Raw genomic sequence first — 18537 nt, forward strand, 5'->3', positions numbered from 1 at the left:
ACTTTATTGTCGTTTATTTAGCCTTACCCTTTATACATAGATATTTATTCAGACTCCCTGACTCTTTTGATGATATAAAGCACTGTAGGGGATGAGATGCCTAAAATCTTTGCAAGAACATTGTTCTTAGACTGATGGATTATTTACTGATGCATTATCTGTTTATGAAGTTTTCATGACATTCATAATCTTAAATTTTCCCTGTACTGACTTTTTTGGAATAGGTTTATGCCTGAATTTCAGAATGAACATATACATTTACAAAAAAACAACAAAGCTGATACAAGCGGATTTAAAAATCACTGCAAAATGTTTTTGTTTGCATTTCACAAACTTTTTTGGAATTGAGGTTTGCACAACAACACACACATTCCTATCAGGATTCACAGAAGCACAGTAGCCCAATGCAAGCACTCCTCACGTATTAATTCTGTCAAAAAAAAACATACGTTCAATCTTAATGGTAACCCAAGCCACAGCCTACAATGCTAACCATGAATTTACCCAGTGTTAGACTACCCTATGTTGTCCCCATACACCCTGCACCCATGCCTTACCTTCAACACCCTGGATACACTCTGCTTCCATAGCTGCTTCCTAAAAGCACGGGACATCACAGCTCCATATGCAGGTATCTCAGGTATATTACACAGGAACACAACCACTGGCTCAGGCTGACCAAACACCGGCCTACAGCCAGGACAGCAATAAGAGTGTTGATGCCTTGGACATCCGCTTGTAAACTCTACTTGTCCTGCCAGGGCCAGTTCAAGTCACCCATAAACTATTCAAACAACATAAAAACCCTCAACACCAAAGCACAAAGTTCCAGAGCAACATGGCCATATAAACCAATATTCAGCTGATGGAGTGCAACATAAACTGTGTACATAGAAGCTGCTTTACTCCAAGCCTTCAAGGTGGATGGCATTATGCTTGTCTGAATGAAGCTGTTTAATCCAGTCTTTGTCTGAGAGCCAGTGACCCCTCTGAATATTTACACGGGGATCAGCGCTGTGTACTCTGCCTGTGTAGGTGGCAGTCCACAAAGACAACGCGTAGAGAACTGCAACAGCTCTGATCAACTCTCCAGCCAGTCTGAAGCAGCACGCAGCTGCACCTATCTTGAGTGTGTGGAAAAGCATTATCCAGAATGTTTTGTCAAGAAATGTAATTTTGCTGCAAGCGCTGCCAGGAAGATAAAGTATTCTTTTATATGGAAACAGAATGAGCTAAAATAACAAACAGGCCTACTTCAACAATTTTCAGTCCCATAATCTTTCTATAGATGTGCTTTAGAAACAGACTCAGGAATAAATTTGCTGTTTTGAGTGCTGCGCTCAGAAGAGCTCAATACAGATCATCTATTATTCATCAAAGCAGAGTTTTATTTAGTCACATATTTCTGCTGAGGCTGAGTTTTGACCAACTGCCGTATATGTGGCAATGTGACTCTACAGATAGGCACTGTGTTAGATAACAGCATAGAAAATACAGGTGGTTTCTGCACCACAGAAAATTCTATTCTATTTCTGTTCATTTTATTTGTGCAGCTCTTTTTTAGAACTTGTTTTTTTCCAAAGCAACTTCCCAGAAGTTTGAGTTTCTGGCCTATGATAAGTTAAAGTACAAAAAAATAGTGCCTTAAGATGGCCGGCCGCATGAGAAGCTGAAGATGTAGATGCCTGTGTATTTGAGGTTTTCAAAGAGGAAAATGTATTTGTGCAAGATCTTTGCAATAAAGACAATTCTCAGCACTAAATTTTATTGAGACTGCACAGATTTTACCATCAGTTAATGTATAAATAGCTAACTAGCAGTTAGTGAATTGAAAGACAACCTGGACCAGCACACCAATAGCTGGTAATGTTATTATATATATATATATATATATATATATATATATATATATATATATATATATATGTGTTTGCTGTTTGCCGAACCTGCCTCCTTTGTTCGGAAACAGGCTGACTGATGCATGAGTTGGCAAACTGCAGAGGTAGACAAATACAGATCTAGTTAAAATGTTAAAAAAACACTAAATTGTCAAATTATTTATTTATGTCAAAGGGGTTTTTAAAAATGCACCAGCAGAAAGTGGGTTCCCAGTGAAGTTCTCTATAGGACACCTAGATTTGCTTGTTTTTTCATTTTTCCATTTTTCTGTGATAGCAAGTTATTTTTACATGTTTCTTTGAGATTTTGTGATGTCTATGTCACTATCACAACAAAATGAATGGTGTTTTCTTGAGATCTTATGTTATTTATATCCTCATGACAACAAATGTTGTTTCCTCAAGATCTCAAGATATTTATGTTCCTATCATGACATAATGAATATTATCTTGATAAAACAGTTGCTATGATGATATAAATAACTCCACATCTCAAGAACATAGCGCCTGTTCTGCTGTGATAAGGGCATACATTTTACAAGATATCGAGAAAATAAATAAAATAACTTGTTATGGTTTTACGATGGAAACAAGATTTTATAAAAAGCATGTAAACTCATTAGGGCTTCCGTTACTTCATCCCATGGTGGAAAAAATCCTTCATGTTCACATCCTCTGTGTGTGGTGTGTACTCTAAGCGGAAGATGCTTTTTGCTGATGGTTAAATCAAAAGAGTTTTCAAGCTGGTAGGAGCAGCAGGCTATCAAAGGAGGAGAGGTTTGATTTTAGGAGAAGCGGCTAGTTTTTATACAACACCCATAACGAATTCCCTGGGATAAGGGAAAACTTATGCCCAGATCTATAATATGTGTCTCAGAGGAAGACAGTGTCAGCAAAAACTCCCTGGAAGAAATACTGAGGGAAGATGAAACAGAAGATCTGGAATCAGTCAGAGGGAAGATTTGTGAAATTAACAACATTAAAATGTATCAAAGTTATTGTGTGGGATGCATACAGGATATTAGACATGAGAAAAGGGCAGGTAAGATTTTCAATAGCCTTCCTGACAAGACATCCTACAAGAGTTAGAGGTTTGCCATGCAAGGGTTCTGCTTACCTTGCTCTGAAAGTCAGGCTGATTGTGCAGCATCTCCATGGTAAACTCTGCCAACTTCTCTGATAATCCTCCTCTTAATTAATATTACAGTCCCTGAGATGGCATGCCGATAGTAAGGCCACTGCTGCTGCAGCTAAATAGCTGGAGTCTTTAGTTAAGCTAACCATCCTAAACCATGACGCCCTTTTCACTCTTCATTGGCTCGGCTGCCACCGACTTGGTTTTGGGTGACCACCTGTCCTGTTTGTAATCAACAGATGAGGTCCTGTGTCCTCTCACATATCAGATGTTGGTTGGGCCACTGAATGGACCTTTGTTGTTAAGGTCACAGCTCCACAAACCTCTTGCCAAGAGAGCACAATGACTTTTAGGCTCCAAACAATACATTCACCTCTGTGAACTCTGGCAGACCAGCTAGACTTCCTCAATACACATTAAGAGTGATTCCTTAAGTGATTCCTCTTCCTACCTGCGAAAGAGGTTAATAGCACAGGGCTGCATGAATATAAATGCCCTGTATGCTAACAGGTTGAAACTAGGTTGCAAGTAATTGCTTCAGAGTTCAGGGAAATAAAGTGGGGAATTGAGGAGGAGGTGAAAACCATCCACAAAACCAGTATGTGCCCTGCAGTTAAACTGATCCAACATATCAAAATAGAGGTATATGGGTCCACAGCTCCTTTTCTTTGCTCTCAGTTAATGACTCAAATCTTGCCAACAGCAACAATTCAGTTCAGATCAGTTTTACATCTATAGTGCTTTTAGTAACAGTCCCAAAGCAGCTTTGCAGACCCCTACTGAACAAGCTGAGGGAGGCAGGGGAAGGAAAAACTCCCTGAGAACATGAGGAAGGAACACAGAGAGGAATCAAAAAGAGCTGAACCCATCCTACTCTGGGCCGTACCAGATAGTGGAGTTAGTGGAAACTCAAGTTGAACAAGTTTATAATGAAAATTTAACAAAGGCCCTGGGATCATTTAAAAGGAGATTCGAGAGATAAACCAGAAGTCAGAATATTAGATATAACAACACGGTTAGGAAGAAGTTTCACATTAGCATAAATCAAGGATTACAATACAAGGACAGTGGGGGATAGAAAGTATAAGCAGGAAATAATCTGTTGCTGCTAGCATGTATGCTTATAATGTGTTAGCTACCTAGCTAACAACTTCACCATATTAAACTCATCACAAAGTGTTACTTTTAAAAACTGCAACTGGCACATCCAAATATTGGTCTAGTTTACAGTCTGGTGTAGTAGTCATGTATGCTTTGACATTATCTCCACCAGAAAGAGTAAAGAATTAGCTCAACTAATTGATTAGCTAAGCTAAGCTAACCTCCAACTAAATAAGACTTAAAGATCAAATAAATAAACAGCGCTACCCTGTTGGGGTGTGTTAACATCTCTTCATGTGTTGTTGCACGTTAGAAGTTATAGCTTTCTTTGTTTCATAAGATCCATGAACTCTCTGAGTGAATGCTAGGTGGCTAACCAGTTTAGTCTACTTTCAGCAGTAAAATCCAGGACCAGAAAAACAAGGTCCAGATTTAAAGGCCTCTGCCACAAAGGGTGTCATAACACCTCTAAAAATGTCACTGTAGATGTTGGATGTTACAGCCTTCTTTGTTTAATGAGACCCATGACATTTCTCAATGAATGTATTTACAGTTTTCCATCACTACTTCTATTTTATTCTCATATGAGGGGGCAATTTCTTTTAAACATTGTCAGGAACGCCCTCGCATTACACCTTCTTTTCAGAGCCCAGGGATCAAATTCTGGAACCAGATCCGTATGTTGCTTCTCCAGCCTTTACTGAAGCATCATGCAAGCCTTCGCACTTCACACGAATAAAGCTCAGAGGGCCACCAGCAAAGGAAAGCCTTTTATAACTGGTGTTTTTCCGGATGCCAGTGGCTGGTGTTCCACACTGAGGCCAATTAAGAGCCATGAAAGCTTCGTGCCGCTGCCCATGCGCGATCAAACAGCGGTGCGGGTCCTCGCAGAGCGCCATATCGGCCATAGTGTTTGATACTTGGAGACTGATTGCGAAGCTTTGCATTTAAAAGCAGTTACAGCATCAATATTTCACAGCGTCACGCCTGATTTTTCTGCACTGAGCCGCCTCTTAGCAAGGGCGCATGTAACTGGAGACCCCTACTGAATTATGCAGAGCCTCAGAGAGATGGCCCTCCTGAAGAAGAAGAGACACACAGGCCTACACACACACACACACACACACACACACACACACAGTAGAATGTATTTCTGTCTTTGTGGGGTTTTTCCATGTTCTTCTATATGATTGCATGTAAATGCTGTCATGCCACAGTTAAACAACTCTCATCTTAAAGATCAGCTTCATCCTCGTCTACCTTCGGTTTTTGCTCCCACATCATCTTGTTGATGATTTCCATCATCCTGAGGACATTACGGCCTGTTCACACTTGACATGACCATTTTCTGTCCACTAGTACAGGTGCTAACAGGGTCCATTGTGATCTGATCACTCAAACCTCCTTTGGTGGGTCAGACATGCATGTGGCCACCAATGTTGGGGGTAATGCTGTACAAATGAACATGTAACGGTGATGTAACTATTTTTTCCAATAAAAACGTAGTGTAGCACATTCCAATTTAAATTCTTGTAATCACATTACAGTTGCAGGATTATTGCATTATTGCAGTAGTGGTATTATTCATATCAGTCATATTTTGTGTACACTGCAATGAATAATTTCTTTGCAAGTTAAAACAGTGAAGCCAACTGTATATATGTGAAGCCCTCGCTCAGCAACACATATGAAAACACATCGAAAGTGGTCCATAATGTGTTCAATGAAGCCTTCGGTATCACTTATACAGGCTGCTTTTAAAACATACATTTCTTGTCCATTATGCCTGTCCTTGTATGCAATTTGCCCGTGTGTGTGATACATGACATGAATTTGAACATTGCCATGCAAACAGTCCACTACTGCAAACTCCATGACTAATCTGTTCATCTAATCGCACTCATCTGAAACATATGGATAAAGAATCCTGTACTGAGGAGAGAACCCCAACCTCACCTTCACAGACAGACTTTCACTCAGGAACAGCTCTGCAAGCTTTGCATTTTAATTATTAAGACTTTGAGGTGGATGTTTTTGTGCTGTTTCTACTGGCTACTTTCTGTGTGGTCAAACAGCTTCAGCTGTGCTTTTTAATCAAGCATAACTGACTGTGCATATTTCAGAGTGGAGGCATGAATATTGGCATGGCTTTTTAAACAATGCTTACTGTTTCTTTCTAAATAAAGCACTGAAAAGGACTACTGAGTTTTGTGCTTTTCAATTGGCAAAGGCTTGCATGGGTTTTATGGAGTAATGTACAATTAAAGTAATGAGTAATTAGAGCTTTTTTCATAAATAATACGTGCAGTGAATATATTACAGTTTGAGAGTATTATGTAGTCATTTGTGTGGATTACTTTTTTACATTAACTACCCTGACACTGATGGCCACATAAGTTTGTAGTGTGAACGTTAAAGCGTCTTAATGCATCCCAGGAAAAAACAAAGGACTGGCTTAGTCAGCTGAATCATCACAGCAGAGACAAAAGCAGCTTAATTTCCTTTAATGTCTCCTCTCCTTTTGTTTATATAGTCGGAAGAAATCGTGTTGGTGATCCCAGGGCCAGATTAAGATCTGGGGGCATTTGGGGGTTATTATTAGATTTGGGGGCAGTCGTGGGCTGAAGGTTAGGGATCTGGCCCTGTGACCGGAAGGTTGCCGGTTCGATCCCCAGGGCTGACAGTCCATGACTGAGGTGTCCTTGAGCAAGACACCTAACCCCCAACTGCTCCCCGGGCACCATGGATAGGGCTAACCACCACTCCGGGCAAGTGTGCTCACTGCCCCCTAGTGTGTGTGTTCACTGGTGTGTATGTGGTGTTAAATGCGAAGGTGGAATTTCCCCGGTTGTGGGATCAAAAAAGTATTTATTCTGTTACTTTAATTTAGAAAATCACCAAAATGTCATTTGACCAGGGTGTACTTTTGCATATGACTGTAAGCTCCAAGCTGCAAACTGTAATTTTTTGTCTGACAACAAATGCAGCAAGAGACTGATGTAGTAAATGTGTACAGTAGCACACCTTCAGTCATGAAACCTGATTAGCAGCAACTGGAGACACAATCAGGACCCAGAGGCAAATGGCTACACATCTCACTGTCCACATTTCATCAGATCATGGGAGATGGATGTTAACGCTCGGTATAAACAGGGCTGCGCAAAGACCACAATAACCACAGAAAGGAGCGTCTTGATTCTCCAAGTTTCCATTTGGCCTTCCAAATCAAGCCTCTGCAGCCAATCAGATACAAGCCTCTGAGTCCAGGAAAAAGTGGCAAACAGACAGAAAGTCAGAGGGGTGCATAAAAATGAGCAACGATTACTAATCAAGATGTCACAGAGGACAACTGAGGGCAGCTCCTGCACCATCAGAAGTGAAAATAAAATACTCTTATCTTACTCTCAGGGAGTGAACTGTCACGCAGCAGCCAGCGTTCACAGGCACTCTAATCACGCTCTGCTACACTCATCTGCCTTTGACCTTCCCTTCTCTTCCACAGCAAGCAAAGAAGCTGCTTCACGCTGATCATTAAATCAGGTGAGCAGAGGAGCATAAAACCATCCACAAGTAAAAGTCTTAGTACTTCAATGAAATGACAACTTAGGTAGAGTTAAGAGTAGCGTATTCAACTAGAGTAAAAAGTTCCTGGTCCAAACTGTTCCTCAAATACTGAGCCTTGAGATCTGCTTGGTCTAAAATAAAATGCCAAAGCTTTAAAGTGAGAGATGTGAGCAATAGAGTAGTCCAGTTGTAACTCAAAAAGAAACTAGAAAAGGAAAGTTTGTGGAGCAACTTGCTTTAAAATCTCAGGTGGTTGCTATAGTGTTGATGGGCTGTTTCTATAGTATCCCAGGTGGTTGTTAAGGTATTGGGAGGCCATTGCTACAGTGTCCAGGGGTTGTTTAGATGTTGCTTGACCATTACTATGGTATCCTAAGAGGTTGCTAAGGTGTTGCTAGGCTGTTGCTATGGTATGGTGGTTCTTAAGCTGTTGCGAGGCCATTGCTATGTCATCCTAGGTGATTGGTAAGGTGTTGCTAGGCCATTTCTGTGGTATCCTGGGGGTTGTTAAGGTGTTGCTGTCCCATGAGTTTACTAAAACGCATATATATAAAATGGATATGTGCTAGCATGTATGTGAGTCTGTAATGTATAAAACAAGATATAAGATATTTCCTTTGTGACCGTTTTTGTAGCAGATGGATTTTAATTTTTTCAATGTTCTGGCATTTATTTTCTACAGGGGACAAAAACAAATGCTGTATAAAACTGCGGCCTGTGAAAAAGGTACAAAAAAGGCACAGAACAACAGAATAACAGAACAAAGAACAGTAACATGGTTTTATCAAGCGAACCAAACTATGAAAAAAGGAATTAACTACATATGAATGGCTAACACAGAACTGAGGTAAAGCCATACTTGGGTTACTTTCCACCCAAATATACTCTCAAGCTACTCGAAAAAGCATCCAAAAATCTTCTAAAATACATGGAACTGTGCAAATGTACTTAGTTACCACCCACCTGTGCTCTGTTGACAGTTTTTTACTCCCCCCATTAGACCAACAGATGGCGCTTCTTCTCAGGCAGCATGTAGCTACATATTTATCTTTGTCTCAGAGAGTAAATATTAACTTGTTTTAAATATACAGATGCTAACAGTGCTGTTGTAGGGATTGCACAGCTGGCAACTGCTGCATGATAGAACCACAGATCTCAGCTCGCAATCTCAGCTACACAAACCTGTATTTCCTCATAACACCTGGACTTCCAAAGCAGTGCCAAAACAACATAAGCCCTACAAAATAAGATGTTTCATGAACGCATCCAGAAAGTGATACATGGCATGAACAGATATCACTGCTGTGACTAAAACACTTCTTTAGCTTAACAAACACAATTCTCTTCCATCCATGGCCTCCTGAAGATGAGATGAGTGATGCGACCAGAAATGGGCAGCAACTAGTTACATTTTCATGGATCTCTGAGTATTCTCAGATAATACATACACCTACTCAGGTATATTCATGAGGAGATCTCTCAGTTCCTTAGTTCCTGAGTCATTTCAGTCTTTCACACCATTTTACCTCATTCTGTTGGATCAACACCTTAGCTACTTTACTGTTGCTCACACCTCTCAGTCATGGGCTGGAGGTTAGGGAGCCAGCCCTGTGACTGGGAGGTTCCCGGCTCAATCCCCTCGGCTGAAAGCACATGACTGAAGTGTCCTGGAGCAAGGCACCCAACCCCCAATTGCTCCCCGTGTGCAGTGGGTAGGGCTGCCCACCGCTCCAGGCAAGTGTACTCACTGCCCCTAGTCTGCATGTATGTGGGTGTTTCACTCATCATGTGTCATTTGTGTGTCTGTGTGAACAGCAAAAACCGCACTGAATCTGACATTTTCCATTCCGATTTGAGACGCTTTGATATGTGGTACTGAAATCCGATCCCTATCCAATCTGTAGCAATGTCTGAACAGCCAGATCGGAATTCATGCAACTTTTACATCAGTCCAACTCGACATTCATCATAATTTCACGCTATTGAGACTCATAAACATAAAGGCTGATGTTTCTGCACCAAAAAATAAAAGAAACTCATGGCAGCCGCTCCGTCATTGAAGAGGAGGAGCCCGAGGCTGCAGCGTTTAAAGAATCTGAGAACATGAACCAAAGAAGTGGCCGTGACCAAATAACGCACCCTTTTTATGGCGAACTAGACCACATTGTGGGTGATGAGCCCAGCTATCAACCACTGGAAGTTCATAATCGCTCCTGTGATGCTGGAGAAGACAAAACTGAAGCTCCGGGAGCCACAGGTGTTCTCTGGCCATCATGACTGTTTGCCTCTGGACGAGCCTCGTGAAGCTCTGTTCTTTTGCGCATGCGGGTCGGTTTAGGAGCTGATCTGTTCAGACTGATGTCGCATACAGATCACATTGAAAAAAAGATAATGTGAACAGCCAAACCAAAAAATCAAATTTGGTGAGACAATCTGATCCGGGCCACTTTTACCTGGGGTTTTGGTTGATATTTTTCTGAGCGATTCTCTTCAATTCTTTGGCCCTGAGTGAGTATGAATGAGTAAACATGCTAAAGCAATACTTCTTCTAAAATGGTAACACTGGACTTCATTCAGCCATAGATAGATGGATAGGTTTTTGTAGCTGGACAATAAACAAGTGAGACAGGAAAGGTTTTGATGCTTTTTGACATTTGCAAAGACTTTTGACAGTTCAAGAAAACAAATGGATCTTGAACAACATCAACATCAAGCCTCACCTCTCACTCAAACACCGATAACCAAACTGAAGCTCTTTTATTTTGGACATATTCTGAGAAGAACCAAATCATTGGATAGGTTGGGCTGTAATGCTTTGATCAGTTCATCAAAACAAAAGAAGCATAAAACCAGCTACTCAGTAGCCTGAAGACTCAAACAGACGACAGGACATTCAGGAGAAACACTATCCATAAGGTTGCCAGGGGTCTAAAATGACTTGATGGCACTTAATAATAATAATAATAATGAGAATAATAATATATTTTTGAAGACAACTGCAACAGGTTACATTATGACAATATGCCTTCATACTGTAGGAAGTTACAAAGCATGAGATTGCACTGATCAGCCATAGCATTAAAACATTGTTTCTACTCTCTTGGTCCATTTTATCAGCTCCACTTATCATACAGGTGCACTTTTAGTTCTACAATTACAGACTGTAGTTCATCTGCTTCTCTGCACACTTTGTTAGCCCACTTTTAACCTGTTCTTTAATGGTCTGGACCCCCACAGAACCACCACAGAGCAGGTATTATTTGGGTGGTGGATCATTCTCAGCACAGACAGTGGTGGTGTGTTAGTGTGTGTTGCGCTGGTACGAGTGGATCAGACACAGCAGTGCCAAACAAGACACTAGAGTTTAAATATAAAAGATTACGTCAAAACAAAGCATTCCATAAAGGAACCGCTAATGTTGGATCCAGATAAACATTGTTGGAGATCTGCAGAACAGAATATCAGATAAACATTTTTCTCCTACAGCTTTGAGCCAGGTTGGACTGCTTTTCAAATGAGCGATTTTTCTGTACACTGGAAAAACTAATTTGGAAATTTATAGACGTTTCAGACACTCAGGCATCTTCTCCCTTGCACTCTCTTTCTCTATCCTGCTCTCTCTCTCTTTCTTGTTCTCTATCATTCTGCAGGGTCTCTTTTTTTCATGCTTTTCTTTCTCTCTCCCTCTCTGAGTTAGAGAAGCGGTCGATTGCAACCCTGAATGAAACAGTGGGATGATGAGAGTGGTGTGTAATCGAGCTGGGGTGAAGTGTGTGAAATATTAAGGTTCTAAGGTTTGGAGCTGGCTAAAAACCATTGGGGGCTATGGCCCCAGGCTAGGCACTGCCTCTGGTACAAAGTCCCCCAGCTCTGGACTGTTGAGTAGTGGAATTGCTCTGGAGTGATGGAACTCCATACAACACTTTTAGGATGAGATGGAGTGGAGTTTGTGTTCCAGAACTGATCATCCAACACCAGTGCATCACCTCACTAATGCTCTTGTGGCTGAATGCAGTCAAATCCTCACAGCAATGTTCCAACATCTAATAAAAAGCTTTAGCAGGAGGTTAGAGGCTGTTACTGCATCAAAGAGGGACAAACGTACTATTACGTAATACCCTTCATTTAAGAAGAAATCCTGGAAGAGCAAGCTTTATGACAGCTGAGGAGAAAATACCTCATCTGATGGGACTGCATGATGGAAAGAGTCCCAGTTAGTGGGGAAAATAAATTCAATTCTATATTGTTTACTGAGATACACAACTAGAAAAGGGAGTTGGGAGAACTTTTGTCTAAACTAAGAAGGACTCAAGTGTCTCAAGTGAACCCAAAAAAGTGGCGTAACCAGTTACTTCATAACTTTTAGTTGGGTGACTTGTCATTTTACAGTATATGTAGCTTTCTTGATAACAGTTACAGAGTTTAACCTCTAAAATGGCCAGGGCCCACCAGCAGGCCCAAAGTCTATTACACTTCGATAACCTAACAATAGCTCAGCCAGTTTGCATTGTTCCTATAGATACTGAGTAATAACCGTTAGTGTGTAATAAGCCTGAGATTTTAAGGGGTTCATCAGACAAATCTGCAATACTTCACATTCTGCCCAGACTAATTAAAGTTCTGAATGGCGTTTCATCTTCTGTGAAGCACGGAATGCAAGGACTGATGAGTAAGCAAGCCTACTACCTTTCCAACCAAATGACTGGAACTTGAATGTGACTGTGAAATACACGTGAACCTGAGGCTGAATCATAAAACGATGGCTGCATTAAGCAGACTGAACATGAAAACATCCTAATTTTCCAATATTCACAATGAGTTTAGTATTTTATAAGGCAAAACACCCAGCTAGTCATAATACAACAGTACAATATGATAGAATATGATAAGCTTTGATATAATTCCACATAATGCGATACAGTGTAATGTTGCAGTGCTGTATAGTTAATAGATTACGAGCAAGCAACTTACTGATAACAAATAAGTTCCAAACTGATTATACTCTAAATGCTTAGATGGCTTGAAAGAGACTAACCCTAGTGTCCCTCTTAACAAAGTGCTTCAGCTCCTTGCATTCTAATGATCAACACAGTGCTCTGGTCAGTGATTGTGAGTTACACATTAAACTGACACAGTTCATCCTACACTCTTAAAAAAGATGGCTCTTCAAGGGTTCACTCAAAGAACGATTTGCATGCTTAAAGTGTTCTTTGAATGGTGAAAACTTTCTTCAGATTAATGGAGAATGGGTTGTATTTGGTTCTAGAACAATTTTGAAAATGTAGCACCAGAAAGACTTCTTCTGTTATGACAAGCTTGACATTGTAACAATAGCAGAACCCTTTTTGGTGCTATACAGAACCATTTTTTTCCATTTTTGGGATGGCAACAACAAATAATACATCAGCTTTGACTCTCTTTGAGCTTCGCTCACAGACCTCCACGTCTAGAATTGTAGAGTTTGGCTTCCATCTGCTGGTCTGTGGTTAGAACTGCCATCAACACTGCATCTTTAGCTCCAGACCAGACCAAGAAGGACAACACACAAATAAGAAAGAAAGCCCAGGCTGAACAGGAAAAAAAAACATCAAAAACAGCTCTGATGTAGTTTTGTATAGTAGAATTTTAACTGGATTTCATATGTTGTGAATAAAAAACAAATGAATGAATGAACAAATTAATGAAGAGATAGATAACAGGCACACAGACATTAAAAAGAAAGACAATTTGCTCCTCTCGCATTTTTTTTGAAGACAAGGGTATTGATAGGGAGGTAGCCCCTCTTTGATGTAGTAACAGCCTCTACTCTTCTGGGAGGGCTTTACACAAGATGTTGGAATATTGTTGTGAGGCTCTAATTAACTACAGCTACAAGAGCATTAGTGAGGTCAGATACTGATGATGGATGATTCTGAATTCTGAATTGCAAACTTCTCTCCAACTCATCCCGAAGATAGTGGATGGAGCTCCATCACTCTAGGGAATGCAGTTCCACTGCTCCACAGCCCAATGCTAGGTGGCTTTATACCCCTCTAGCTGACACTTGGCATTGGGCATGGTGACCTTGACTGATGTGCAGATGCTCCAGAGTATCCCATTTGATTGGTAATGTTTTTGTGTGGAGATTATTATATTTGAAATAGATGCACCTCAAAGCAACTGAATTTACTGATTAGAACAGATGTGCAGATACTTTTGGATTCATAGTGTAAAACATGCACTGGGTTCTTTCCAGGCCACAGCTCTGAGGTGACTGTGACTAGAGGCTATCTCCACCTGTACCACCCTGATTACAAGCCCCACCCATCTATACACACTGATCACAGCCTCCACCCACCTGCATCTCCCTGATCACTAGCTCCAACTGCCAGTACTGCCCCAATTACAGCATCCACTCATCTGCTCATTGATTACTAGCTCCATGCACCTGTAACTGCCATGGTCACATGCTCCACCCATGTGTATCTCCCTGATCACTAGCTCCACCTTCCTGTACCAACCCAATCACAGGATCCACCCATCTATTGCTAATTGAGTGTAGGATCATTAGCTCCACCCAACTGTGTCTCCATGATCACTGACTCCACCTACCCAAATCTCACTGATCATTGGCTACGCCCACCTGTATTTTCCTCGTCACTAGATATACCTACTTATACCACCCCGATCATAGGCCCCAACCATCTTTATTTACATGATAACTGGTGCCACTCACCTGTATCTCCCTGATCATTGGCTCCATTCACCTGTTTCTCCCTGATCATTGGCTCCACTCACCTGTATCTCCTTGATCATTGGTGCCACTCACCTGTATCTCCCTGATCATTGGCTCCACTCACCTGTATCTCCCTGATCACTGGCTCCACCCACCTGTATCTCCCTGATCATGGGCTCCATTCACCTGTTTCTCCCTGATCATTGGCTCCACTCACCTGTATCTCCCTGATCACTGGCTCCACCCACCTGTATCTCCCTGATCATTGGCTCCATTCACCTGTTTCTCCCTGATCATTGGCTCCACTCACCTGTATCTCCCTGATCATTGGTGCCACTCACCTGTATCTCCCTGATCATTGGTGCCACTCACCTGTATCTCCTTGATCACTGGCTCCACCCACCTGTATCTCCTTGATCACTGGCTCCACCCACCTGTATCTCCCTGATCACTGGCTCCACCCACCTGTATCTCCCTGATCATTGGCTCCACCCACCTGTATCTCCCTGATCACTGGCTCCAGTCACCTGTATTTCCTTTATCATTGGCTCCACTCACCTGTATCTCCCTGATCACTGGCTCCACCCACCTGTATCTCTCTAATGCTCTTCTCTCCGGAAGGCACCGCCTGCCTCCTCCGCGCGTTCCGGTTCCACTGCGCCGCTCGCTCTCGCTCTCTGCCTGGCGGGGGCTTCAGTAGTTCGGCGCTTTGCTCCATATCTGAGTCTGTATTAATCGTCGCTCCAGCAGAGTCAATCCCTTCGACCCATGTTCGAATCTGTATTAAAACCCGTTTAGAACACGTTGTGCACGTGCAGCTCCGCGCCGCGTTCGCTCTGCAGTAGAGCCCAAGTTGTTGTTACCTGTTACCATGGAGACGCGGACGCACCGAGAGTCCGGAGGGCGGAGTGACCAATCAGAGACCTTCAGACAAACTCCTTTCACTGGATAAAGCTGCAGCTCAGACTCCTCTTCATCGGTGAGATCAGGCCACAGAAGGCTGCGCTCGCGGAAACACCGCTGAGGAATCACAGGCGTCCTCTAAATGAGGAGCTCTGGTGTGATTACTCTCAGGCAGAGCGGCAGACCCGATCAGCTCAGAGACTCTCCTGCTCTAGCGCACCGAATAACCCGGTTAATGAACTAGTGAGGTGAATCCGGTTGGATTAAGAGTTAGAATCACCTGTGTAAGCTGTCCAGGTCCTGTTCAGGCCCTCCAGGAAAAGTTTTGCTCACCATTGAGTTAGACGCAGTGTGCTGTGCAGCGTGGTGTAATTCTGAGAAACAGCCACAAGGGGACTCTGTTGGACAGCCCAATTCAGTAGCATCTCTGTTCACACACATCCCCACAGGCCTTAATGTGACGCTGCAGCGGCTCCTTAAAGCAGCTACATCGGCCCGTAAAATGTAGAGTTTGTCTTATTTTTACTAGGATTTCTATTTTAATGTCATACAGTTGTTTTTTTACGGTATCATACCCTAGCCCACCCCCTCCGTATTTTTATGCTTCATCAATGTTCAGTGATGCAAATTTATCTGCGCGTCTAGTTGCAAGAAAACAACACAGACGGTAAAATTCATACGTTTTTACTGGAGTAATTTATAGTATACAACGACGTCATCCTGAAAACAGTGACCTCATCTATGTATAGGGGCGTGTTGATGGGGGATTCCAGGAGACCCCCCCTTTCAAAACCTTCCATTGCGCCTTGTTTTTCCACCCGCATTCTGTCAAACCCCGCCCTCCTGTTGCATGATTGGCGCCAAGTGCGGGAGGAGGGGCAACACTACCCAATCCTACTGCAGGGGGCGGTGCTTTACGGACAACGTCTGTTTACCCATCTGTCCGTTGTCTAGCGTTCCGTGCCCGCCCGTCTGTCTGTCCACTTCTAGGTAATTAATTTGTCATTCAGCTGATTTTTCAACATTTCTTGGTTGTCATGTAAGCAAAGCATGGGTTTGGTGTGAAATGCTCCGAAACATACTGAGCCAGAATTTTTGACCAAATCGTACGGAACATTGTTCAGTAACTGCACGAAATAAACGCAATTTATTTATTTATTTTTGTAAAAGCTCCTCTCAAACTAACAGAACGTGTTTTATGATCACATATATTTCTATAAGCTTACTGTTTACTGCTGAAAGCCGAACATGTTTGCCGCTCTGTGTTACTTTATAAAGGTCATTTTAACAGAGCAGATCACTGAAGAGACGCCATCTGGTTATAGTTTATAGCCTATTTGTGGAAAAATGGGTCGACTTTCTGTAGACAAAACAAAGTGAGTTCAGCTTTTATTATAGGGGCTTACAGTGACATTGCCCGTCTATTCGACTGGAAAGAAGACAGGTTCAGCTCTCACATGACGCCCACCTTTTGCGGTGGTTCCAAGGAGCTTTAGAGGCTACTGTCTCTAAGAGTTCCTCACAGACCTTCATTACATGAGATGGCATGGAAACCGCCGCCTGATGCCCGAGACACTAACAATAAGGATTTGGCCAAAATATAGTTTTTAATCAATCGAGCAGGAGGTTGGGAGGCAAAATGGTACCCAGAGAGTTTTATCTGTTATCATACAACATTTAGACACATTTAGGCTGACATTTGGGTAGTAAGTAAGATGGCTGTGTCCCTGCAAACGCAGCTAAGTTACATTGTGACAACGTTGTGACAGCCTTTTGTTTTGATGCCCGCAACGTTAAAATGCAATTCCTCTGAAATTTGTGACGATGTTATCCGACAACATTGTGACAACATAGTGGCAACGTTGTCAGCGTGACGTCCGGCTCCTACCACCTCCACTGTAAACCCACATGGAGCAGGAGCCCGTGTAAATGTACTGAAGTGGCTGTACTTTAGTGCTTGGGATGCTTTTTGAAACGAAGTAAAGTATTTGAGACCTCACATCTAAAACAGACATGCTAATGTGTTGGTTTTCTATGGGAAGGAACCGAGTTCTGTTCCCTGCAGTGAACCGTTTCACACCAAACCGCTCGAGCGACTTTGTTTACATCTCAGCGGTTTAACTGCGCAGCCGTTTTGAGAAAAAAGGACGGAACCCCCACTAAGCAGTGCAGATATATATGTAGAGAGAACATGAAATCAAAGTCTGGCTGCTGTTAAAACCGTTAAGCCAGCGCTGGAGCCTGTGTACTGGCGGAGAAACCCCGCCGGCCCCCCCTTCCCTCCCCGCGTCTCCGTGAGAGCTCCGCGGCGCCCCCTGCCGGAGCCCGAATCCTCAGCAGCGAGCCAAGATGGAGGGTCTCCGCTCCCCGAGTGAAGGCACGCACCTACGGGTCGCTCTTCGATGAAAAGAACCAGGACTCTCTCCTCTCCCCGCTCTGCCTCTCTACACCGGAGCACCAGCGCTGGACCTGTATAGAAACCGTGGCGACCCGTTGAAGCCATGAGCTCGGGAGAAGCAGACGACTCGTCTAAGGACGGAGCAGACATAGCGGCGTTCTTCAAATCCGGTGAGTCCGGTTCAGCGGAGGGGGCGGAGGTAGGGGTGCAGGAGAGGGTGCACGAGCTCGTGTTTTTGCCCCTCTGCCTCATCATTTTTTGGAGCTCGGGAGAACAAAGCCCCGCGGGTGGGTGGAGGTGGGGGGTGTGGAGAGAACGGCTGCGGGTCTGCAGATGTGACTGCACGATTGGGCCCCAGTGATGCAGCATGGCAGCCCTGTAGCAGCTGCTTAGTGTGTTTTGCGCTGGAAGGTCTGAACCATTCGCCCTGCAGCACTGGCTCACATCCACAGTGCCCACTGTAGCTCCTCACACCACACCTAAACCAGAGTGACAGAGGGACGGAGGAGTCAGACCGCTCTATTGTAGCCTAGACGTGAGGCTGAAGGTGGGAGGCTGCCCTACATGAAGCTGGAGGCAGGTAGCCGTGTACACTGGTCTACCTCAGCTGGAGCTTAAAGGCTAATTCCACGCTAAAACTAGGCATTTGATAGGCTATTTGCCTTGCTTTGCAGATTTGCAGAGTGCAGCATTGCATCCCTCAGCCTCATGGTGTGTGTCCTTTTTGTGTTTACATTCAGTGTTCATTCACTACAATACCCAGCATGCATTTCACAACTGTCATACAATCAGTAACTAGCTGAGGATGTAGAGGCTAATAAAT

At 43.0% G+C, this 18537-nt stretch overlaps 2 protein-coding genes across 6 annotated transcripts in view; one reads left to right on the plus strand and one right to left on the minus strand.

Annotated features, from left to right (window-relative positions):
• Positions 1-15305, minus strand: part of dnah5 (dynein, axonemal, heavy chain 5) — a 181501-nt gene extending 166196 nt beyond the window's left edge. Inside the window, exon 1 of the mRNA XM_037536137.1 lies at positions 15003-15305. Within this exon, the coding sequence (XP_037392034.1) occupies positions 15003-15131 (129 nt within the window). The 5' untranslated portion in view covers positions 15132-15305. The remainder of the gene's footprint in view (positions 1-15002) is intronic.
• Positions 15306-17647: 2342 nt separating this feature from the next.
• Positions 17648-18537, plus strand: part of triob (trio Rho guanine nucleotide exchange factor b) — a 195610-nt gene continuing 194720 nt past the window's right edge. For all 5 annotated transcript variants that reach the window (XM_017700847.2, XM_017700848.2, XM_017700849.2 and 2 more), the window contains exon 1: positions 17648-17884. In XM_017700847.2, coding sequence (XP_017556336.1) covers positions 17818-17884 — 67 coding nt within the window. In that variant the 5' untranslated portion in view covers positions 17648-17817. The remainder of the gene's footprint in view (positions 17885-18537) is intronic.

The sequence above is a fragment of the Pygocentrus nattereri genome, chromosome 3, assembly GCF_015220715.1.
Source record: "Pygocentrus nattereri isolate fPygNat1 chromosome 3, fPygNat1.pri, whole genome shotgun sequence".
NCBI lineage: Eukaryota > Metazoa > Chordata > Actinopteri > Characiformes > Serrasalmidae > Pygocentrus > Pygocentrus nattereri.